This window comes from Neopsephotus bourkii, unplaced genomic scaffold (genome assembly GCF_033783945.1).
Source record: "Neopsephotus bourkii isolate Nb327-2 ecotype Australia unplaced genomic scaffold, CSIRO-AGI_Nbou_v1 NB_753, whole genome shotgun sequence".
NCBI classification, from domain to species: Eukaryota; Metazoa; Chordata; class Aves; order Psittaciformes; family Psittacidae; genus Neopsephotus; species Neopsephotus bourkii.
The window spans coordinates 1,703,478-1,727,877 of NW_026901251.1; the positions used below are offsets into that span (position 1 = coordinate 1,703,478).

Sequence of the window (24,400 nt, forward strand, 5' to 3'; positions counted from 1 at the left end):
CGCTGTGCCAGCACAGGGGTCTGAAGGGGGCAACTGCCAATAAATTACACATTTTTTCATGAGCTCATCTCTGGCATTGAGTTCCATTCTACCACATCCACATAGTGACCACAGTGTATCCATAGCCCTCAGAGTCCCATAAAATACACGTAGAACTAAACCAGTTTAACTGCAAAGCTTTTCAACTGGCATATCAAACTCCAAATCAAAACTTAATGAAAGTATCTAGTTTCAGAAGATCACCATTAATAATGCTCATTTTATTATTACATTCTCTATTTCATGCTCTTACTAAAAATTAAATGAGAAGGAATATTTCCTCTGCTTTCTTTTATTGTCTACTCTTAAAAATGTTCTGTGCATAATTTTTCCTTTTGTATTCATTAAGGAGGAATTTCCTCTTCTTAATGGATTTCTTATACAACATTGGGCAAAAGATATAGACACTCTGGAAAAACTAAAAAATACGCTATTAAAATCACAGGGTTTTAAATCAGATATGAGCAGAACCTAAAGCCATATATAATTCAGATTTCAAGCTGGTTAATATCCCTTTTAAGCCCTGTGAAAGATCTGCCCTGCTTTCTGAATTCTGCAGATGTGCAAACCAGAATATAGTATTCATCTGCAACTATTCACTGGGCTCCAATTGTGCAAGACAATGGGTCATCCAAACCATTTGTAAGAAATGAAGAAAGCCCACTCTGCACAGAAGCGAACTATTACTTTGAGATTTCTTTCGTATTTTGTAACTTAGAAAACAAGCATAAATGTGGTCTTCGACAAGTCCAAATGGATTTCTCAGTATGCCAACATCACACTGCTTTTAAAAAGTTTAAAACTGGGAATAGAACGATGTAGGATTTGGCATGTTATTTATTTATATGAAAATACAGTTTTAGCCTAACCCTGTGTCTGCAGACCCACTTGAAAAACTCCTGTGCTGGTCAGTCACAAATTTGAGAAGCAGCACGTTGTCCTCTATGTACTTATGGAGCAGTGTTTTAATGTCATTTTTCATGGACTTCACCAGAGCTAGGAATGACTTGGATGAAGTCACAGTCAGAGCCAATCCACTGGAAAAGTCATTGTTATATGAGTCTTGAATTGCAGAGATTTGAAAATAAACTTGAAGAGAATACTTCTTAGAAACTAGTTTCATTTTAAGGGTGAGAAACCAGTATTGTGTTGCCTGGGAACCGTAAACTGGTCATTGATGTAGGAGCAATAGTTCACAGCAGCTACATGAGACTACTGCATTTTTACTTTTGTCAATGCAACTGCTGGCCCATGAACAAGTTCAAAACTAATTTGGAACAGGCTTCTGAAAGATCAGAAGAGCAGGGATGAGGGGCTCGTTCTCAACACTGCTCTAGAGAAGGAGGCAGGAAGAGCGCTCCCTTGGCAGAGCTTGGGCTTTACTTTGCCTTGTACCAAGTCCACCTCTGCTGAGTAGGAAGTGGGTACGTGGCACCCACGGACTTTAGCAGATCACCACATACAGACTTCAGGTGAATGCCTTCTCTAATTTTAATCTCAAAATAGGGGTGGAAGAGAAAAGTTTCTAATGCCCCAAAGGGCTCTTCCCTTTCACTGTCTCTGTATTCAAACACATTATTTATTTAGATCTGGATTTTGGGGAAAAAAAAGACAAACCAGTTAAGGATTGGTAATACTGAAATTATCACTTTTTTTTTCCAAACTTCTTCTTTAGTACACTTACTGGAGGAAGAAAAGTACTTACCAAGTATCTCTTTTGCAGCCAAAATGAAATGGAAAAGAGATCATTAATTGAATTGTCAATTTAATATGTATGTGGTCTAAGTAGTGCATTGGACACACTCCATTCTTAACACCCTGATTCTGCAAAAAGCATGAGAGCCTCTACACATAAAAGGTCATCGATCTGTTTACATATGCAGTTACTCTTGGGTACAAATGCCTACAAACTCCAAAGCTTTGCTAAGATTTGGTGATTAGCTTTAGTTTGTCAGTTCTTCTATGAAAAACCCGTATTCAATTAATCTGAGCTTTCTCAAGGTCAGTTTCATAATGCCTGATACCCAGAGTCACATTCCTCAGGTTCAGCTTGAATATCAGATGTTCAAAACATGCTTTTCAAACATACATCTACAGTGGTGTGATGTGATAAGAACAGCAGACTTTACGGTAAAGCAAAGGAAAACTCAGGTATTGACTATAAATGTGTATCTTTCTGAGGCTATTTCTGAACTTCTGGAAAGAGTAAGCTTCCTGATAAAAGTAAGCTGATGATAATCAGTATTCCTCAAGGAGGCAGAAAACAATACTATCAAAATATGCTATGTAATAAATGCATGTTATGGCATAACAGATACCCACAGTAATAAACCAAATTAAGAGGCATTTTTCAAAGTGCTCTATGCTGATCTAACCTCTTCATACTGATGTCAAAAATAATGCGTCCACAAGCCTTAGATGAAAACAAAGTCAGGTTGGTGGGGAATGCACTTGAAAAATACCTCCATGATGCACTGCCATTTGTTATCTTTGCAGTCTGGAGCTAATTTTTTGTTGCCAAGCTTACGTACAGGAAAGAAAAATGATCCCTCCATTGGTGGGGGGTGTTTCTCCATCAGGTTAATGACACCTTGATAACTGTTTCTTTACATAAGCCTTAGATGTGTTTCTTGCTTAACTGAAAGTTCTGTGTGGCACCAGTACAACAAAAAGCCATGAGGTCTTTCTGTCTGGTACTACTCCAAGATGGAAGAACGATGAAAAGGAAATGCTGTATAGTAACGCAGAGAGTACCTGTCCCTATTTAAGCTAGCAGCTAAGAAAAGGATACTGTTTTGTTGCCAAAATTCTTTCATTTAATGCATATATAAAACCCTTTCTGCTTGGATTCCTGCCCAGAGCTGTTTCTCTCAACTTCCATTATGTTTAAAAATAAAAATCACATCAGCAAGAAGATATTCTCACTGAGGTGCTGTAGCATATCTCCCCCCTCAGTTAATTTATGTGAATTACGCTATAGATCATGCTATCTCCACAACTTGGAGGTTTTCCACTCATGTATCATTATAGCCAATATATACGGCCAAGTTATGTCACCTTCAATCTATGAATATAGAGAAACTCTATCATAAAACAAAATAGATGTTCTCACATCCAACTGCTCTAAATTATGTCTATATAGTTAAGAAGAAAGGAAGGTGTTAATTTCACAGCAAAGAATTGGAACAGATCCTACTCAATTATGGTACCTTCCTCTTGCCTTGCCTAAGTGCATTTAATCCATTCACAGTAGCCCAGTTTTCACTGTTATCTTATGACATACTCCCAGGCCCCCAAGGGTGTAGAGCCAACAGGGAACAGAGGCTTCTCTTTCACTTTCATGCTCCCTGTCTCTTCCCATTTCTCTTAAGGATGGCCAAAATCTGCCCTGTGAAATTATCACTGAATTGCCAGCAGAGCCAGCCTTTTATACCACGCACAGCAGTGTGACAGCTCAGCAGATCCAACTCCGGATGATCTCTTCCAAAGAACATCCTCCCACTACACCTCTATAAAGAGGTGCAGGGATTTTAACCGACAGTCAAGTGCAACAAGGATTTGGCACTACATGTATGTCAGAGGCATCTTGTGTCTGAAGAGCAGACCACTCCTTTATGCCTTGAAAAAGTTCTGCTATAACCACACAATGACCATCAGCATGATTTATCCTTAAAATATCAGTAGGCTAGATGAATTTTCCAGGTGTTGTGCAATCCACAACGGCAGGTGGACTCCTGCCCTTGAAGGTGCTACATACAAACATTCAGTACTGTCAGAACTAAATATGTATAGCAGTTACAGACTGGAATAGTTCCAGCAGCCAGTAAACAGACATATAGCCTGCAAATCCAATTTCAATGGATGCTGCCTGAAATGCTTCAGTCAGGGCCCCTGGGAAGATGGTTAAGAAATATATTTTCTTAAGAAATGCATTGGGATAAAAGAAATACTTTAAAGACAATATTTTTGGAACATTTTTTTAAGTCAATTCCTTTGTAACTTTCTTCCAATCAATGTCTCGATTTTTCCTGAATTCTATGGAAAATTTAAATGTTTGGGTTTGTGTTTTGTTTTTTTTTTTAAAGGACCCAGAAAGCAAAGGTAAACCAAATTGATAAACGAGAAAATCTGAGCAACTGCCACTAGGGGCAGTGCACATGCTTTAGAAGAAAAACCCTGGTGCCTCATGTCAAGACATATGTGCGATACACTGAAGATGAGTCACTAGATGACAAAATTAACGTTCTCAGCATGAATACATCCCAAAGTGCTGAAATTCCATGAAACTGAATGGATTGGAAGAGAATGGGGACATACCAACACTGTGTCCCACTATTTGGTTATATGTACGTATCCCACTGACTCTTCAAATGAAGTCACAGCAGCAGAACATTTTTATGCTAAATACCCCAATCAGCAATTTGCACTCGTGATGCATTGAGCCTGATACACCACAGCTGCCTCCCATTTTGTTCAGAGCTATAGTATCTACACTTGTTGTAAGCAGCTCCTACAACAAAGCTTACTTTTTCTACAGCACACAGATACTTACACAATATGAGCCAGGTTTAGAGGTTTTTCAGGCTGGTCAGGGAACATTGGGTGCAAAGGTTCACGGCTGGAAGCACAGCTTAAAGACTTGCTAAGTGCATTAGTTAGCTTCTTAGCAGGTGATTTCTGGGAGGAACAAGGAAGGTAGAGGTAATCTGGACAAGTAAGGTGCATACTGCTTCTGCTACAGGAAGCACAAAACAACAGGAAGCTCTACAAGCTCACATATCTATTGACTGACATCCCCCTTGCCTCCCTCCCACCCCGAGTCTGGTAAGGCAAAGACTGCTCAGTTTGCTGGAAAGATTACTCTTAGCTTCAGGTGCCTTCAGAGTAAGCTTGGAGGGAGTGTATCTATATGGACAGATGCAGTTGCCATGACTTCTTTGACATGCTGCACTCAGGTAGTACTGAATGAAGGACAGCACAAAATTAGTGTTGCCTGGATTGGAGCTGACTCATACCTCACCATCTTGGGAGTGCAAGCAGAACAAATCTGTGTATGTCTGTCCATGTAGATACGCTGTACGGGAACCATTCCTTTCCAGCTCTGGGCCAGGCACAAGGGTGCTACATTCACTTTCCTTGCTACTATTTTCCTCCTCAGCTCCAGCACCCTGTACTCTTTAGCTGCTGTTATGAAGCTCCTCTTCCACTTCCCATGGCTGCTGCAGCCCTGTCATACTGGGGAGTGGTAAATTTGAGACACATGCATGGTGGGCATTGCCCCGCCATGGTGACAGTGTTCCAGAAGAGAGTGATGTACTGTCACTGTCAACAAAAGATGGTGAGGCTTTGTGCAGCAAGCATGTTTTTCACCAGGAAATCCCATCGGCAAGTCTAAAAAAACCCAATAAATCACTATTTTCTGCTTTTTATTTTTGCTTGGATGCTCTTTATGCTTAAAACACTTTCCTACGTAAGAGCCTGGAGATCTAAAGTGCCTTTTAAGGTGTGTGAGAGATCTTCAGGGAATCCAGCCCACCTCTCTGTGATTCTGCAGTAAAACAGGGGCAGTGATCCTTGCACTTTCTCCTCCCTCCAAAACACAGTTCTACATGCTGTAATTTAAAACTCTTTCTGGAACCTAAAACGACCTGTGCTGTATTTGTGCACACACATCCTGCATCGACTTAGGTCTATGATCAAGATAAACATGAAATATTTCTGTTACAGAAATATGCAAAGTTCAGGCTTTTACTTTCACACTATAAATGTGATTTCACTCTGAAGTGAGAACAGTTGAGTTCCACTGCATCCATGAACACCTCTAATCTGCATGTGCAGCTTAACACAGATGCATTATAGAGAATGCTAACCAGGTTTGAACAAATGCTAATGAACACTACAGAAAGGCAATTTCAGACTTGAAGTAAAACATTTGTTTCTGACAAGGAACGTTTGAAACCACTAGGCATGTAGTCAGGTTTTTGTCTTCTGCTAAGCAGAAATTTTAAGTTTTCCAGTTACTTCCTACCTATAATTACAGCTCCCTGGCTACAGCAAAAAAGGATTTTATAGCACAGATTGCTGTTAGGAATGGAGTCAGAGCTACAGAGTGGGAACTCTCCTATTCAGAGACTAAACTCAAGCCATTCACGTCTATGCAACAAGTAGCAATTAGGACCCACAAAAACAATTATAGACCCAGATCTGCTGGGATGAAGCACAGGGCTGTGTGACTTGCATACAGAGCAAACCACATCAGTTTAACCCTTGCATGCTCCAATAACACAAAGCCAGACATTATAAAAGTGTTAAACCTCAGAAATTTGTTAAAAAGTACATACAAAGTGCTGCACAAATGTGAGTTGTCGCTTGATGCACAATTCTCCTTTTTTCTAACAATATACTTCTGTGCTGTTTGAGATTAGTTAGGATTTTTCTGCCTGCCTCTGGATTTGAACCCTGAAAGACTGGGATGCTCACTGACCATGGGCTTCTGTTAGCAGTTTGCTCCAGTCTGTGGAAGCTTAGCCCCCCTGGGTCTGATGCCCTTCAGAGAAGCTGAATGTAGCTGTCGATAACTTCTCTTTCAGCTTAGAAAAAGCACGGAAATATTTTGTTTAACAACAAGAAGACTGTGAAGTGTGTTTTTCTCTACAGTGAACACTACCATGGATCTAAGACTATGACCATGCTCAAATCCAGTGCTAGGACCATCTCAAATGCTACGCATATGCTGCAGCCACTCAACTGAAAACATTGATGAGTGAGCATTAAGTATTCATCATTTGATTTACATGTAGCCAAACAGAGCAAGCCAATGATGATTTTACCGTGAGTCCTGTGTGAACGGGAGAAGCTGCTGTGAGCCTGGTGCCCTGCTGACAGCCCCTCCTGCGCTGCCCTCGCTGCGGCACACACCGTCCCAGGTGCCCCAGATCCACACCCAGAAAATACCATTCCCACCTCTGGCTCTCCCGAAGGCTCCCAAGGCTGGAGCCTCCCTGATGGGGTGGCCAATCCTAATCGGCAGCCCTGCTCCCAGCCTCCCTGTGCCAGATGGCTGCCTGGAGCTGCGGCCAGGGTCTTCTCTGCTGGCTGGAGGGCAAAGCAGTCTGCAGCAAGGCATGAGCCTTCCCTTACCCATGACGTGTACTCTTTCATTTGGTGCTGGTTGCTGTGGGAACCGCTGGCATGGCCCCTCCAGAAGCAGTCCTGACAGAGCTGGTAATTGTGACACTGCTGGCAGCGGTAGCGAAACCCCATCATGCTCTCGCTGTGGCAGTAGGAACACTCGACGGGATGGAAGACTGCACAGGAGAAAGAGGCACTGAGCCATAAACCAAAGCAGAGAACCCCCCCGCAACATTTTACAGACAAAGCTGCGAACTAAAGGGTGAATCCCTTCGTTTCTAGATGCTGCCCACAGCTTTGACCTGTGAAAACTTGAGTAGCTGCCCAGCAACCACTGCTCAGCCCCAGGCAACACTTCCTTCACTGGGCGCCAAACCCTTCATCACTTCCGAGCTGATGCCTGCACCCCCTGCTCACAGTTGTGACAGATGTGTTCAGTGTCGAACAGAATACACGACAGAGGAAATTCGTATGTGGGAAAATTCACTGTGCCCTTCAGCTGCATTACTAGGGGAAGCTGAGTGTTTTGCTGTGCTGTGAGGAGCTAAAGCAATACACCTTGGAGAAGTCAAACTCAGCTCTCTAATTATGGGAAGCACAGAAGTGTACTTAGGCATCTCACTGTCTCTTAATTACTGCTGTCTCATCTGTACAACTGGCAGCATTTAGCTACCTATATATGGAGCTGAACACTTAGGTTCGGAAGCTTGTATTGGGAAAGCTGGCCATTGAAAGGGCCCATGTGGTCCTTGTTCTCTGTTCCATTCAGAAGCAGAGAGTAACAAAGATGTAAGTCACTGAGTACGCTAAGGCATCAATCAAGACATTCTGAAGCTCCTTCCTGGCAATAGTGCAATTTCAGTTCCTCTCTCCTTACAGCATGTACCCAATTTACCACAGGGTACGGAACATTTCTTTGGTCCCAGGCACCTTCTGCTCTCCTGTCATAAGGTTCAGTCTGGAGGATTTGGATCAGTGCTGAATGTGTCAGGGTTTTAATTCCTTGCCAGAATTCTGCAGCAGGAACAGTTAGTGCACTAGCCTGGGAAACTGGATGAAGCTGGTGAGGGACAGGGATGTGATGACAAGAGCTGGAGGAAGGCGGGGTACATAGGTGGCTTTGTGGCCAGGCAGAACTTAGGAACATCATATTATTCACGTTGGGGACGAGGGATTTCTTTAGTACAAGAAGACATATGACTTCTTCCTCCTTGTATCACCAAAAAATGGCTTCACAGCTCTTCCACCAGGCCCATTTTCTCTTTGGATATATGGTATAAATACTTTTATTGCCTAACAAGATGAGTATTTATGATCTTTTCTTCTTCCTGCTCCCCTCCCCACTTTTTCCCTGCAGCATCCCAGAGCTTCACTTATGCTAGAGGTAAACCTTCAGGGGAGCCACAACACAGGAATACAACACAAGACCCTTACACAACATCCTCTGAGGCAAAATACTGGGCTGGGAAATTCCTTACAAAAAATCTATTTATCTTACTCAACTAATAGTTTAAATTTTTTGTACAGACTTCCTGCGTTTTTAAATCTTCCTTTTCCGAGATTTAAAGTGTTAGGATAATGACTGTCAGCTTCATTACATCCTGATGATCCTGAGCAAGAAATGCCACGTTAGGAACAAGTATGTTGGGATAAATAAGGCAGTAAAATGGCATTTCTTGTCTCACAGTAGGTTTTTTTTTCTATTTAATGTTGTCAGTGATGGTCCTTCTGGATAGCAAAAGATGGCTGCATCTGAACTGGGGAGCTTCTCCAGAGCTACATGAGGAACAGTACAGTTTTTGAGCTGCAATTTGGTGGTGCACAGAGTGAGCTGACATGAGATGCACAAGCTTTCTAGTTCTGCCTCTGAACTTTCAGTGTGGCAGCACCTTCTATAGAAGCACTGTATGAGGGGTTTGGCTGGAGGACTACATCTATGAGCCTGCAAACTTTTACTCAGGTGCTCAGAGCTGGAAGGCTGAGAAAGATATTATTGCCCAGGGACATGTCTTCTAATCTGTGATCTGCTCGTTTTGGGGTAAGACAACACTTGAGGAGCAAGAGGCATCTCAAAGTTAAAACCTCATCTTCCACACAAGCAAAGGATAAGGACAAATCCAGAATTTCCTTTTAAGAATGTATCATCTGACTGTGTAGACTTAGGAGGGGGAGATACTTCATAAGGACCTTCTGGCTGGTATTTTGCACAGCACTGGACATCTGCTGCCAAGAATACTGTATGAACGGAAACTGCCAGGCTGTTCCTTCTCTGCTGCCATATGTCATAGCTAATAAAAGTTGTGGCCTTGACAGTTTATCAAATGTAAGTGTGTGAATGGACCAGGTCCTATTACTCTTTGCTTATCCAGAGCACAGGAGGAGAGGACACGGTCAGGATAATTTCCTGAAATGAAACCAAATTTCTGGCTGAATGACCAACAGGATTCTGAAAATACTTCCCTAGTGACTGTAAGAAGAGCACATGGAGTCAATGAACCCAGCACAGTAGCTCCTGCAAAACCATCTACAGAGTGAGAAAACATCACACAGAAGTTTACTCTTGTAACTGTTTTTTGGCAGCTGCTTTTACTTACCATTTTCAACATTTGCCAGTCGATGCAGAAGTGGTAACCACACTAGACACTGTGGTGGGGGATCAGACATGAGAGTATCCAAGAAAGTGTTTAATGTGACTTTTTTCTGCTCAAACAAGCAAATAAACATAAAAAAAAAATCTGTAATTAGACATATCAAAATGATTTTATCTTGCCCTTACAAGTCCTTCCCAAACATTTGGGAAGGACTTCCAGACAGAGTGGGCTTCCAGCCCTGGCTTACTAAAAAGAACAAGAGGTACCAGCAAAGCTTTTCTGGACTATTTTTAGTAGTTAAAATGTATACTGCTGATGAATGGGTTTGATACACCTAGCTCCCACTCACTTCAAGTCTGTCTTCTAAAATCAACGCCTGAAGATGCTTTTTGAATAAGGTTGGCATTCAACTCCTCATGTTTTCATGTGTTTTCATTTACCATATAATGTGTACAAGCGCATGCAGAGTATCCCTATATATTACCAATTTTCATATGAAAACTCACTGCAGAGAATAACTGATGGTTCTCCAACAAAGAAAATGAAAGAAAATAATGACAAGGGAGTACAATTTCAAACCAAATACAGGGTAAGGACAGATCATCACTGGCAACTGTGTTACTGTAATTTAAGAAACTATGCTTGTCTGTTGAGTGATGGCAACTATAATATATAACTAAACTATAGTAGTTATAGTATAAAGTATACCTAAATACATGAGGTCTGATTGTGGCATGTTGTATTTGCTTGCATAACTTATAGCTTATACTATATGCTATAGTATAAAATATAAATACGTGAGGTCTGATTGTGGCATGCTGTGTTTGCATACATGCAGGGACTGCAACTGTTCCTAAACACTCCACGCCTGTAAGCACTCCAAGATCCTTTTTATCATCCCTGTTGATTTTAAAAATGTAACCTACGGCCTTAAGTTTCTGAGGTGTCTGGAAAAAGTCATCACAAATCTTAGTTCATTTGGGTTTTTTCAGAGCTATAGGCCTGAGATACCTCAACCATAAATACCCGCTCTTTCCTATGAAGTATATGGATTACCTAAGTGTTTACTAAAGTACAGACCTACTGGGTTGTCAAGGACAGACAGTCCTTAAGAAATCAGCAACTGAGCGTTCCTTTATAATAAAATTAAGATGCAAAAATATTAAGCCCTGTTGAGAATGTGTGAGGATGTAATTTATAAACATGCATATTTAAGTAGCATCCCCACAGCCAAAGGGATTGCTAAATTTTCATATCTGACTGCATAAGCTACTGCTTTAACTTGCTAAAGAACTGTGGCTACCCCATGAGGAAGCAAAACAGCAGCTATGCAGCGGCATGTATCATCTCAGTATGTTTCAGAATGCTTCTAAGAGCCGAGATTTCCAGATGGAGTGTCTGTGCTGTATTTATATACAATTGCCACCAGATGTAAATAAAATCATTATTTCTCTTATACACTGAGTGATCAATGTAAAAGAGCTCACTCTCTAACAGTCTTAGGGCAGAAATATTGCAAAATACTGGGAAATATATAAAGATATTTGTCCCAGGAGAAGATAAAATATTCAGGCTAGCTGTGAAAATGGTCTCGACTCTTTAATGAACAGAAACAGCCAGAATATGAGCTCTGAATCTCACTGAAATACTATCTTCTCCCACAATACCTGCAGTATGAAAGTCCAATCAGACAGCTACCACCTGCTTGTTGTATGAATGATCTTCCCACCCATGGAGAGTGGATAACCACATCCCAAAGAGGCACCCTATGCTGTAAGCATCAGCCCACAGGAAAGGAACTTTGTTTTAGAGACTGCCTATGAAATTTGCCCTGGCTTTGCTGACCAATGCCCCCAGCAAACGCCTGTGCTGTCTGCATAAGAAATGAGAATGGGAGGAGAAAAAACAGAATGAAGTCTAGGAAAAGAAGGGTCCTCCGGTGACCCGTATGCAGAGCTGAGTATCCCTAAGTCTTCCCTCTGTGCTTGAAGGCGGATAAGTTGGCAGCAAACACACAACCGGTCTAAACATACAAAAACAGAGGGGAGACAAGAACAGCTCTTCCACAGTGCAGTAGGCTTTTGAGTGCTGCTATAATTTAAATCCTGATTTGCACCAAGTAAGGCAACTTAGCTTCACTGACAGCTTTATGGGTGAATCCTTCTGGTGGTCATTGATTCTATGTATTACGAGAGAACTGCACCCCTAAAAGGACACCAGCAGAGAAATTTCCATACATTTTACAAGGCATATTTTCCTCCTGCAGTTTTTTTCAGCTGCTGAGAAAGTTGAAACTGAAAGCTGTTTCTAAATATACGCTACATGCAGATGGAGTCTAGGTTTGTGGAATAACACTTAGCCAAGTGCTAAGAAAATGCAGTTAGCTTCTATCTTTTCAGTTTGGGATAAAAAAAGAGAAGTAAGAAAGGTTTTTTATAATAATAACATCAGATATTAACACAAATACCATATAACACCACATTAATCCTACCTATGGGGAAAGTGGTGGCAACGAAACTCCTTTCTGAGCCACAGATTTGTATTCTGAAACATTAAGTCACTTGCTCTGGCAACTCTGTTCCATAAATTTGCTGATGAGGAAACACTGTTGTTTCCATTTTGAACAGCCATTCAACCTAGCAGTGCTTCAGAGATGGAGGAAAATACAGGGTTTGATCAAGGAAACCAGTATAATGGGGAATAATAAAACATTTCTGCAACAGGTAAAGTCCTTTCAGATGCAGTCTGAAATGGATTTAACACTGTGAGCAGATCATTCCAATAGTCTTTTTCCTCACCTTAAACTGAAGAAGCTATGTATCAGGGGCTGAAAGGTAAGCAAAAGCGAGTTCCATACTGAGAACAACAGAGAGACAGCCAAACTCATCCCAAGGTATTAACTTCTGATAATGCTAAGTGAAATAATAAGGGTTATGAAAGAACTGCCTACTGTGTGACTACGACTATAAATACAATTTATCATAGAGCCGTAGGGATATGTTGAGTCTCATTTCGCAACTCTGGTTCACCCCTACTGAGGATGTAACAAGAATTATGTAAAGTCAATTTAAGTGAAATATTAGACTAGTTTTACAAGAGTACCTGGCTGCCTAGAGATGCAAAACAGCAGCTTTCTGAATCTGCTGTGTACCTACATCAGTCAGAGACCTAACTCTTGTTAGCTTTAAGTGGAGACAGTGAAGTAAAACATCTGATGCCTGTTTGGAGACTTTGTTTCTTAAGGTACCTCAGTACATCTGGTCCATTCATCTGGATGCAATGTCAATGACAGTGCCATTTCTGATAGCTGCTTAGACAGAAAATGAGGCCTGAATGACACTATTTCAAGAAAAGAAATTGGTTTTACAATCTTTAATAATAGCATGTCCAACATGCACGGAATCACTGACAGAACGGTTGTGGTTGGAAGGGACGTCTGGAGATCATCTTGTCCAACCCCCCTGCTAAAGCACAGGATGGAGTCCAGGTGATTTTTTACTACCTCCAGAAAGGGAGACTTCACAGCTGATCTGGGCAGCCTGTTCCAATGCTCTGTCACCCTCAAAGTAAAGGAGTTTTTCCTCATATTCAGATGGAACTTCTTGTGTTTCAGTTTGTGTTCATTGCTCCTTATGCTTTTGCTGAGCACCACTAAAGAATCTGGCTCCATTCTCTTAACAATTGCCCATAACATATCTGTATGCATCGATAAAATCCCCTCTCAGTTGACTCTTCTACAGGCTAAACAGCCTCAGCTCTCTTAGCCTTTCCTCCTAAGAGAGATGCTCCAGTCCCCTAATCACCTTCATTGCCCTCTGCTGGACCCTCTCTAATAGCTACTTGTCTTTCCTGAACTGGGAGCCCAGAACTGGACCCCGTACTCCAGATGTGGCCTCACCAGGGCAGAGTAGAGGGGGATGAGATCACCTCGCTTGACCTGCTGGCCACAGTCTTTTTAATTGCACCTCAGGACACCAGTGGCCTTCTTGGCCATGATGGCACACTGCTGGCTCATGGTTAACTTGTCCACCAGGACTACCAGGTCCTTCTCTGCAGAGCTTTCCAGAAGGTCAACCCCTAACCTGTACTGGTGCATGAAGGTGTTATTCTGCCCCAGGGGCAGGACCTTACACTTCATTAGGTTTCTCTCTGCCCAACTCTCTAGCCTGCCCAGCTCTCACTGAATGGCAGCACAACTTCCTCGTGTTATCAGCCACTCCTCCCAGTTCTGTGTTATCAGCCAACTTGCTGGGGGTACACTCAGTCCCTCATGAATAAGTTGAACAAGACTGGACCCAGTACTGATCCCTGGGGAACATCGCTAGCTACAGGCCTCCAACTAGACTCTGTGCTGCTGATCACAATCCTCTGAGCTCTGCCATTCATCCAGTTCTCAATTTCACTGTCCTCTCATCTAACCCACGCTTCCTCAGCTTACTTACGAGGCTGTGATAGGAGACAGCATCAAAATCCTTGGTGAAGTCAAGGGAGAAAACATCCAATGCTCTCCCCTCATCTACCTAGCCAGTCACTCCATCACAGAAGGCTATCAGATTGGTCCAACAGGATTTCCCTTCCCCCTTGGTGAACCCATGTTGACTACTCCTGATAACCTTCTTTCCCTTCACATGCAAAGCTTGAACGCACTTTTGCTGTGCAAGAGCACTCTATTATTGTTTTAACGTAAACCTATCAAAAGTCACTTCACTTGTAAATTCTTCAACATAAAATGAAGTGCTGTTGTAAGACTCCCTCTGTGAAACAAGAGTAGTTTCACATATGCAAACATTACCATTTAAAATTATTTAGAAGATGATTACATAGATGAATTTTAACAATGCCCTTCAGTTGACTGGAGTACTTACTGATTAGTGATGAAACTGAGGGTAAACAAAATATTAGACTATTTTGCATGAAAATGACAGTATTCCTGCTCAGTTCAACTTTTTATTCACCAGTATTCAGCTAGTGAAAGAAAAGATAAAGAGAAGTAAAATTCCACTTTATTTCTAACATTTTCCCAGTTTCACTGTCTTCCCTTACTTTATATTTATGGAATTATATAGCGTGATGTGTGGCAAAAGCCAGAGGAATTCTCTCTTTTCTCTTTCTCTTTCAGCAGCCCCAGTTATGGGATCTTTTGAAGTGCTAGGTATTAGGTGCAGCCAACATACTTGTTGGTGTATCAGTGCACCTACAGTTTGGTTAGTTGTGGAAAAATCTCGTATTTTCTTCAGGATTAATCCATTCTTTCCAGACCCTATCTCACTGATGTTACCTGTAAGAGACTAGGGATATTCTAATACACTACTGACTCCCATTTTCAATAAAGTCTTAAGGCAATTTTGTTCTCACTTGTAAAATACTTATGTGTTATACCATCACTTGGAAAACACGTAGTTTGATTTTCCAGCAGGAGTTGAGCTTTGTGTGGAGAATACATACTCATATAAGTCTCATATAGTCATAGATCACTATATGCTCATGTAGTCTCGTATGTGCTTATAGTAATAACAACTAATACAGTAATAACAACTAACTGAAGTGGAGGATTTGCATGTCTTGGGTTATTTGTATCACCTAAATGTAAGTATTTACCTTAGGTGCTTAATCTAGGAAGTTGTCTCCTCAGGCTAATTTTGGAACATGTAAGTTAAGATGCTGCTCTGAATCACCTTCTGACTAAGCCTCTCTTTCATTCATGGTTATATGGGGAACATACAGGAGACTAGCTTCCAACTGAAGGCACTCAACCTACATGCCGGAGATAAGGAAAGTGTACATTCCCTCCACCCAGCCGTGCATTTCCTGGGTGAATATGCACATATATGTAAGTGAGGAAGAAAGTCTTGGACTGCTCAGAGGGGTGACTGAGATCCTGTGTCTAGGATGCTCACTCTTCATTTACCTGTTGTGAGAAACAGGATTTTGCTGACTGCTCAGTATAACCAAATGAAGGCCCTTCGAAAACAGCTGTGGGCAGTTTGAGAACCTCCCGCAGAAACATGTCGTATCTGCCATAAACCATCACTCCACTGGAGTCAGAAATCATTGAGAAAATATCTGAAAGGGAAAAAGACAAGGGAAAGACACAGCAACTTCAGTGAGAGCTACACATCTGGTCTGAATTCAGTATCACCTCAATTGAACCACAAGTGCTAAACAACATGTTCTGCTTACGAAAACCTCCACTATTACTGCATCCTGAATTATAACCCCTCTCAAGAGAAAACAAAAAGAATAATTTACAGATAAGGTAGCTGATTTTGATACTAAAATATTCCTTTTTTTGTTTTCATTGCGTGTGGTCATTTTTTTAAGCAAAGTCTGATGCATGGCATGAGGCAGTAATTTAATCAGATAAGAAGGATCTAATTTGACAAGATACGCAATATCAGCTTTTTTCCTACTGCCAGCTTACCATACCAAATCCAAACCTTGACAATGAGATAAATAAGTCAGTTATTGTTTTGGAGACACAAAGCACTGAAGGTCTTTCAAATGCATTACTTTCACTCTTCTCCATTTTTTTTCTTTTTTGGTCATGTGCGAAAATACTGTAGAGATGCATGTTTCTCAGCCTTCAGTTTTCCCCTTGTTTAAACTTATCCTAAGCTTATCAGGGGATCACACCTAACGAACATTTATCATTTTTCAGGCTGTCATGCCAGCTACTTCATTCATAAGTAACGTGGAAAGGAAATTCTGACAACAAGACCCTGGGACTGCTGACACGAAAAATCAGCATTGTACTCTAGCTTTTCACTGGATGGACCTCGCTCCTATTCTTAAAGGAGCCTAGGGAACTGTGTTCCATTTGTACTTTGTCATTTAAGTCCAGTCTGTATTTCAGTTTTGACACAGAAATAATATATTAAAATATGGCACCAAATCTGGAAGATTAAATTAATACCTGGGATTTCTATTTGTCTAATCAACAACAGTATGTAAACTCAGTTTTCTTTGGCTGTGGTAGAGGCCTCAGAGGAAACTGAAGGCTGACATCAATCTTTTGGTCAAAAAGTCGAAACGGTTTTCTGGACTTCAGCTATAGGTACCAAAGCACTAAACAGAAATACTTTCATTGCAGCTACAAGTAAACTGTGCCTTTACTATTCGGGAATTGGGAATAAATCCCACGAAATGAGAATCTGTTCTCCAAAATACATGGCATTAATATATGCACTATAGGAAAAAATATAAATAGCACATAAATATATTGTACTTCTAAGTGTGAAATGAGAGAGATGTTATTAAAAAAGTCTGAAGAAATTGCTAAATGACGCTTCATGATGTTGAACATTTGAGGCACTCACCTGTACTCTGAATTCAATGATCCCAGCGAAAAAACCTAAACCCCACCAATCATAATCTCAATATATGCAATTTAGCTTCAAAAACATGAAGTCTGGTGTAAAGTTCATCCAAACATTTAGCAGGATTTATTTGGAGATATACACAGTGCAAATCCAAAACCCAGCCATGAAACAACTTATCCTGATTCCCTCTTTTCCTACCTGTACTGTTATTTCTCCAAGTACAACAATGATTAACAAGTAAAAAACATCACCCAAAAGACTTACATCTTAATTTGTCCATGATTTTTCCTCCACAAAGAGTTGCCAAGGCCATTTTGACAGCAAAAACAGAAATTTTACCATGTCCTTCCCTGTTCAAAAACAAAGAGTAGACATAGTTAATACATCCATTTTACAATATGGACCTATTTCCTTTTAAAATGCATATAATTGACATCATATATTGAAATGCACACTGTAAGTGGATCGACATACAAAGAAATAAGACCTTTAAAATCAGTTTGTTTTGTGGGAACACACATCAGTACATTGTTCAGTAAAGATCTCAGGACAGATTTATTATGTATATGAAGCTCAGTATTAAACTGTTTACCTCATTATACACTAAGGTGATGATTATTACTGCTATTTGTGCTACAGTGGAACTGGAAGGCACCTATTGCACTCATCTGTCCCTGTCCTAAGTGAACTATGTATCTTTGTCCCTAGCAGACTGCAAAAATCAACACTAAGAGCAAAAGTCAAAGGACTCACATGACTGTACAAGCTGCATATTTAACCTGTTAATAAGGCCTGACAATTGCTTTTTAAATGGTACACTTGCACCCCCAAGAACCTTTAAGAAGGGGAACATACTTGCATCCAGAATGAGCAAAGGGCATTTCTTGTGATATACAGAAGAGTCCCTGGTTTGTTCAAGTTGAGGTTATGCCTGGATTTCTCTTTTCAACTTAAAATGCGTAATGCTGTTAAATGTCAAATGCACACAGAAGTATGCCTTGGGGTAAAAAGGTCTATTTTTTTTTCCTGTAAATCCAGTCACTTTCAGGTAAAAATAAAAGATTTTTTTCTCCCTGCAAGGATCAGACCATTTGATGTGCTCTTAGGATGCTGTGTTCACCTTTACCATGCTGCCAACTCTTCCTTCAACTGTTTTGAAGCACTCAATGGCTTAACTGTATTGATCCTCTTGCTATCTTCATTCTCCCTCTACAGTCAGAACAGTCCCCAGTGATTACTTGCCATTATAGAAACCTTGGCATACTCAAGCTGAGTAATACATGGCTTCACACATCGCAAGGCACTCTTAGCTCTTAAAATATCTATCCTCCCAGTTTAGGCAAAACTAAGTCCAGTGTTGACCGGAATGGCAGAACAAAAATGCTGCAATTTCCAGTCCCTTAACAAAGATGAGAATGAACATGCTTTTGTAAGTTCATCTGCTTTTTAATGTCCCTTTTTTGGCATCCGAATGGTGAACTGAGTTTCTTCTTTGAATTCTCAGAGTCTTACTATAAGGCAGTGAAAGTCCAAGTTGCACTGAACCAACTTTTGTCTGTCATCCAATCTCCTTAGCATTACTTAATAGCTTCTTATATGCCTGCTTAATGACATCAGTGAGAACACGTCATCATGCTTTAAAAAAGAGACAGTCAACCAGTATTTATAAGCTCAGCAAAATGGCACCCATATCTCCTTCTAAATTCTACTGATAGGGATAATGATGGGAACAGATAATAAAGCTTTGTGTCGTTTTTGAAAGTAGAGTTTCTGTGACCTTCAGTCTGTATCAGGGAACATTATGTTTGTAAGAGACTTCCTGGTAAAATATATATAATTCTGTCTGAGATAGTCAAACTGCATTGGCAATAGCAATACATTAGAATATAGAAATTTAGCTCTTTATCAATGTTTCTGAAATTACTCTGTTGATTGTCACTCATAATTCTAATTAAGGAAATCAGTACTAAAATATAAACTGATTCTGGAAAGCACAGAGCCTGTGACTTTCTTTCTCTGCTCACCACAAACCAGACTAATACAGTAACATGCACATAATATCCATTAATGGCATACTCGTACCAGTACAATAAAGCATGCTACATGCTTCACCCCTATCTTCATTAAGTACTCAAGACTTCAGAAAATGAGTCAGTTCCCTGAGCTTGGCTAGCTAATAATCTTTAAAGTCTGGTGAATTGAATTTAGTTCTGCATCAGTGTAACCCATGATTCTAAGTATTAATTCTAAATATTCTTTACACTCGTTTAAAATTCTGGGTTTTGTCAGAAAATCAGCTAGAGATACAGACAAAAGAAATAAATTCACTCTTTACTATGTTCTTTACTGCTGCCTTTCATGCACATTTTCTTTCTCATTACATTGTGTTCTCTTTGACTGGCTTCATAAGATAAAAAACCACAGTATACAAATTGCCAGTCTTCTGTATTTCTGTTGACTGGATTCTAATTCATGTAAACCAGGACCTAGCACTGCTATGGCTGAGAATTTGGTCTCTTTTATTCTTTTTGTGTGTGCTGCCCTTTAGACCTTTGGGAGCTTTTCTTCACTGTTCCACCATGAGGCTTTCACCTGCCTTTAGAAGAGTTGTTATACTTTAGAAAAATAAATGCTAAGGGGAAGCAACAGTGTGATTAAGAAGCAATAGAAGAACTAGAGTTAAAAGTAAAGCCCATGTGGAAGTGCTTCAGATTTAGATTATTTTTCCCAGTAGGTTTAGTTACATTTACTAGTAGGATTACATTTCTGAATGGCAGACACATATCAACTGGCCTTCAGCTTTCCACCCCAGAGCTATCGGCTTTTCCCATACTCAAACAGTTATGGAACCCAAACAGAAAAAGAAAAGATTTCATTTATCTCTTCAATCTCTCAATTTGAGTTGATTAGTTTTGACACTGCATTTTGTATCAGTCATTTGTATTCATAAAAGCATCACTGGAGCCAGTATAAATTCAATTTGCCCTCCAAATACCTACATCTATCTCTGTGTGTGTGCATACATACACATACACATATATAAATATATATGACTGATGAACAGACAGGATAACGGGGTTTATGACTTGCCAATATCATCTGGATCCAGAAATGCTCTAAGCTATATCTAAGCAGCACAGATGCCCTTGACTGGCAGCACTGGGGCCCATTGGGTTTGCTGTGTAAAAGCAAATGCTGAAGCAGTGGCTTACAGCAGCATGAAGATCTCTATTAAAGTCAGTACTCCCTGAAATAAGCTTTAGGCTGGTTAATGCAAAGAGTTATACATTTTAGTGGTGGAAGTAAGAGAGGCCAGAAAATATTTTGACTTTTTACAGCGCCTCTCTTACTGAGGTTACTCTTCAGATCCCTACGGAAAAGCACTAGAAGCATAAATGATGGCAAAAGCAAACCTTGAAGGTGATGTGCACTTAGCAAGAACACAGGATGGAGTACTTAGGAAAGAGAATGACGACCAGGGCTTAAGGTTATCTCCTGCTGCTTGGGGAAAAAAAGGGCAAAAAATAACATGCTTTTAAACACCAGAGCAGATCAGGTTTCCTCTTCAAATGCATGGCTGCAAAGAGAGACAGGCTCTCCCCAAGAGCAGGGAAGCCCCATGACTGCCTGATAAAACCCAAAGAGCATACAAGGCTAAGTCCAGCTTCGGGGCCCAAATCTGCCTTCCTGGTCAGCAAGGAGAGTGATATCAAATGGATGACACTGTATCAGGATCTGTAGCAACAGTCATACCAAGGCAGCCGTATGTTGGGGAAAGCTATAAAGAAATAATATCACATCTTTCGAAACAGCAAATGTGTCCCATGAAATGGACATAGAAAAAACATTATTTTTCTCATTAACCATGCATGAAGTGGTGCTCCCCCAATGCTTTAAGTTACCTTTTCCAAAACCAATGAAATTTCTTCAGTTACCTGTGGGCCTCCCGCTGCCCACCTGAATACTGGGCAGCCAATTCCAAAATGTCAAAGGCTGCAATTACAAAGCCCCATTTTCACAAATGGGTTTCAGAGAGGAAATTTTATTGGAATTAAGCAAAATTCTTTCATTTAGGAGAGCAAAATACATAATGATCCAAATTCTGAAATACATTTTTTTTGCTGGACTTCCTTCATAAAACTACCTGGCCTGTACGGCTTTCAGTGAACCACCAAGGTGGAGAAGAGAGGGAATTAAACACTTTACAGCTCTGAATGGATGGGTGAGAAAGAAGTTATACTGCCAAAACAGATACAGAACATCTTCATGTATTGAACTCAGTATGATTTAAATGTGTATTTGATTAAACAAGGGTGTGAGTACTTCCTCTTTATTGCCGTCAAGCTCTTCCAGCCAAATGGAGTCTGTTTCCTAGCCTAGATCTCACAGCTCCATTCATAGGACAGGTTTGTCAGGGGGACAGAGAAAAATCATGTTTTCTTGTCAGGAGGAGTCAGCAGGAGTAGCTGTACTGCAATATTGAGTCAGTGCTGAAGATGATGTAGCACAGAATATTTTACAGTCTGTTTAGAAAGAGTCTTTTTGGGAACAGCTTGATCGAATGAGGCTTATGTTCCACCTAGCCCCCTGGCTTTGACACTGGCCTGGGATGAATTTTTCAGAGAGGTTTGAACTTGTCATCTTTTATAGTACTCATGTGCCAGTGAAGGAAGCATGCTGTTATTTAAGAAAGCCAGTTAATCACTTTAGACCTGGAAGCAAAAGCTACTGCCTGGTTTTAATGTGCAGTTAAAAATGCAAATCAGGCATGGTTTTGTCCAGTTTAAAGTCTGACCCCCTCATTCTGCTCACTGGTTGTCACGGTCCTCTACCACATGGTGCTGACTTTCACACATTAATGGCAAAGTACTTGGAGGAGCACTTCTGTTTGTGTATTTTGACTGCATTGACTTGCGGTTTTAGAAGGCTGCACTTTAGTTTCAGCTTAACGTGAAGGAGCATAACACTCAGCGTCATGTGAAATCTTACACACTGTAAGTTTTCCTCACTTTTTCTTGCTTTCAGGGTTAAGCAGGCTAATGAATCCCCAAGGCTGTGAAAAATACATATACAAACTGGGAAGAAAGTTCAGCATGGGCAGTGGACAAGCTGGCCCACATGCCGTGGCACAGCACTGGGGTTCCTCTTAAGTTTTGCTAGTCAGGTTCTAGCTCCTGAGAAGACGTATTTGTTGCAGGCCTAGGGGAATACTCCCTGAGAGAAACCTGCCAGGTTTTCAGCAGGCTATAAATGAAGGAAGAAGATTTGTTTAAAACACAGTACACGTGGGGTAGTATATATTTAACTAGAACTAAATAAACGAGACAGTGGTAGGATTAATAGATTATAAATTACACACTAACTTTTCCCCATGGTCCTTTCATGCATGTTAAGTAGGAGAATCCATTTTTCCACTCTCTTTCTTTGCATTTCAAATGGGTCATGAGAAACTGCACAACCTTTTCTGGACCTGCCCACATAACATCAGGAACAGCTACGGCTGTGTGTAGTCACAAACACCAAAAACATCTCTGATCACTTAGAACAGCCTTCTCATCTATACTGAACAGATATTTGGTCTTGGTTGACTGTTTTGGTCTTAAAAGCTATTCTGGTGGGTTTTTTTCAGGGTTTTTTTTTTTTTGTTGTCTGTGTTCATAGACTCAAATGTGATCGTATTAATATTCATTCATAAAAATGAAAACTAATTCCTCAGTAGCCACCTAGAAATTTGTATAGCATTTCTGCAGGCCAACTGTTTCCTTAAAACACAAGAAGTAGAGTGAACCCAGACCAAAGATAACAGGATTATTTTAGGGGCAACTGTCATGATTTCAGCATGATTCATTCAGCTGGTAACCTTCCTTTTTCAACAGAAAAGACTGCAGGCAATTTAGTTTAACTGTCCAGTTTCTATAATGGGGGGAGAATGAGAAAAAGACTTCATCCTGCCTCACAGATCCACCCCCTATATGCAATGCACTGCTTCCGCCTGAGCATGCAATCACAAGATAAGTCCTTGTTCTTCCTTCTACCAACTAGTAGCCTTCAGAGAAGGACCTTTCTGCTGCACTGCAGGGGACGGGAGGGAAGTAGAGACATCACCTTTGGTTAACCCCAGCACCTCTCACACTGTTCCTGTCATATACAGAGCCACCTCACTCCTTTTGTTTCCCAGAAACAAGGAAATCTGGACCACTACTGGTTGCTAAACCATCAAAACGTTAGTAGTCTGAACCACAGTAAAAGGTAGGGCACATTGAGAACTGGATGCTTAACCTGTATCTCTGTATCTCCTATTATAGTAAAGAGAGATTTAGTTGACATATCTTCATGAAACCTGAATTTAGACATTTCATCCTGCACCTGAACCTCATCCCAGATGTTTGCTGCATTCAAGATGGCGTGATAAGCAGCCAGTCCCTGTCTCGACCCCAGAGCTGTGAGCCTCTTCCTGGGGATCCTTTAGGTGTCTCTATCCTTCTCGGAAGTGCATCCTGTGCACCCTGCATGCACTGCACGACAGACCGAGTTGCTGCTTGGCAAATGGAGTGAGGGTCACAGCCTCCTCTCCCCTACAAGGGTCTGATGCGAGCCCAGAAACAGGTCACAGCAGACAGCACATGGGATGCATTCAGGGAAAGCACCTTGCTCCTTTAAGCACATTCCCTGTTTCCCTACAGGGGAGTAAATTCCTCTCCTCCATTTTGCTGCAAGTAGCCTTGACATCTAGCTGAGATCTTTACCCCTTTACAGTGACCTACAAAACAAGCACATTATTGCAGGTCTTGCTTACATTGTCTTGGGTCTTTTGCTGTGTTTAGCAGCCGGGAAGCAGTTTGCTTGCAGCATGCAGCCATGCATGTGTCTGGCCATTTTCATCGTCCTTCAGTGTTCTTGTCACAGCCACAGTGCTATAAATTGCCTGTTCCTTCTTTTATTGTCCTTGAAGGAAGAATATTCCTGAAGGCTATGGCTTCACAACGGGTTGGTTTCTAATTCTTCCCCTCAGAGGGGCTGGAGGGGAGGTTGAGTGCAGCCTCCTCATGTGGAACATCTACTTTTCTCCCCGTTGCCATGGCGACTGAGCTGCTGGCTGGCCTGGCTCCAAAAGGTGCTCAATGACACCCAGCACTGGGGCCATCAAGGGAGAGGATGGGAAAGAGGGAGGGGGAGAAAGGCGGCACCCTTATTCGAATGTGTCAGGACCAGTGTTTTCAGCCAGTGAAAACTGAAAATACAAGCCATAAAGAGGCCACAGGTCATCAGCATCTGTCAGACTAAACACAGATCTCTAGTAATTTGGTTTTGAGGACTGCA

General features: G+C 41.0%; 1 protein-coding gene across 27 annotated transcripts in view; it reads right to left on the reverse strand.

Moving 5' to 3' along the window:
* Positions 1 to 24,400, reverse strand: part of DTNA (dystrobrevin alpha) — a 230,603-nt gene that overhangs the window by 45,727 nt on the left and 160,476 nt on the right. For all 27 annotated transcript variants that reach the window (XM_061354862.1, XM_061354860.1, XM_061354874.1 and 24 more), the window contains 5 exons: positions 17,345 to 17,430; positions 15,670 to 15,824; positions 9,765 to 9,870; positions 7,180 to 7,346; positions 4,592 to 4,716 (listed from right to left, as the gene is read on the reverse strand). In XM_061354862.1, coding sequence (XP_061210846.1) covers positions 4,592 to 4,716; positions 7,180 to 7,346; positions 9,765 to 9,870; positions 15,670 to 15,824; positions 17,345 to 17,430 — 639 coding nt within the window. The remainder of the gene's footprint in view (positions 1 to 4,591; positions 4,717 to 7,179; positions 7,347 to 9,764; positions 9,871 to 15,669; positions 15,825 to 17,344; positions 17,431 to 24,400) is intronic.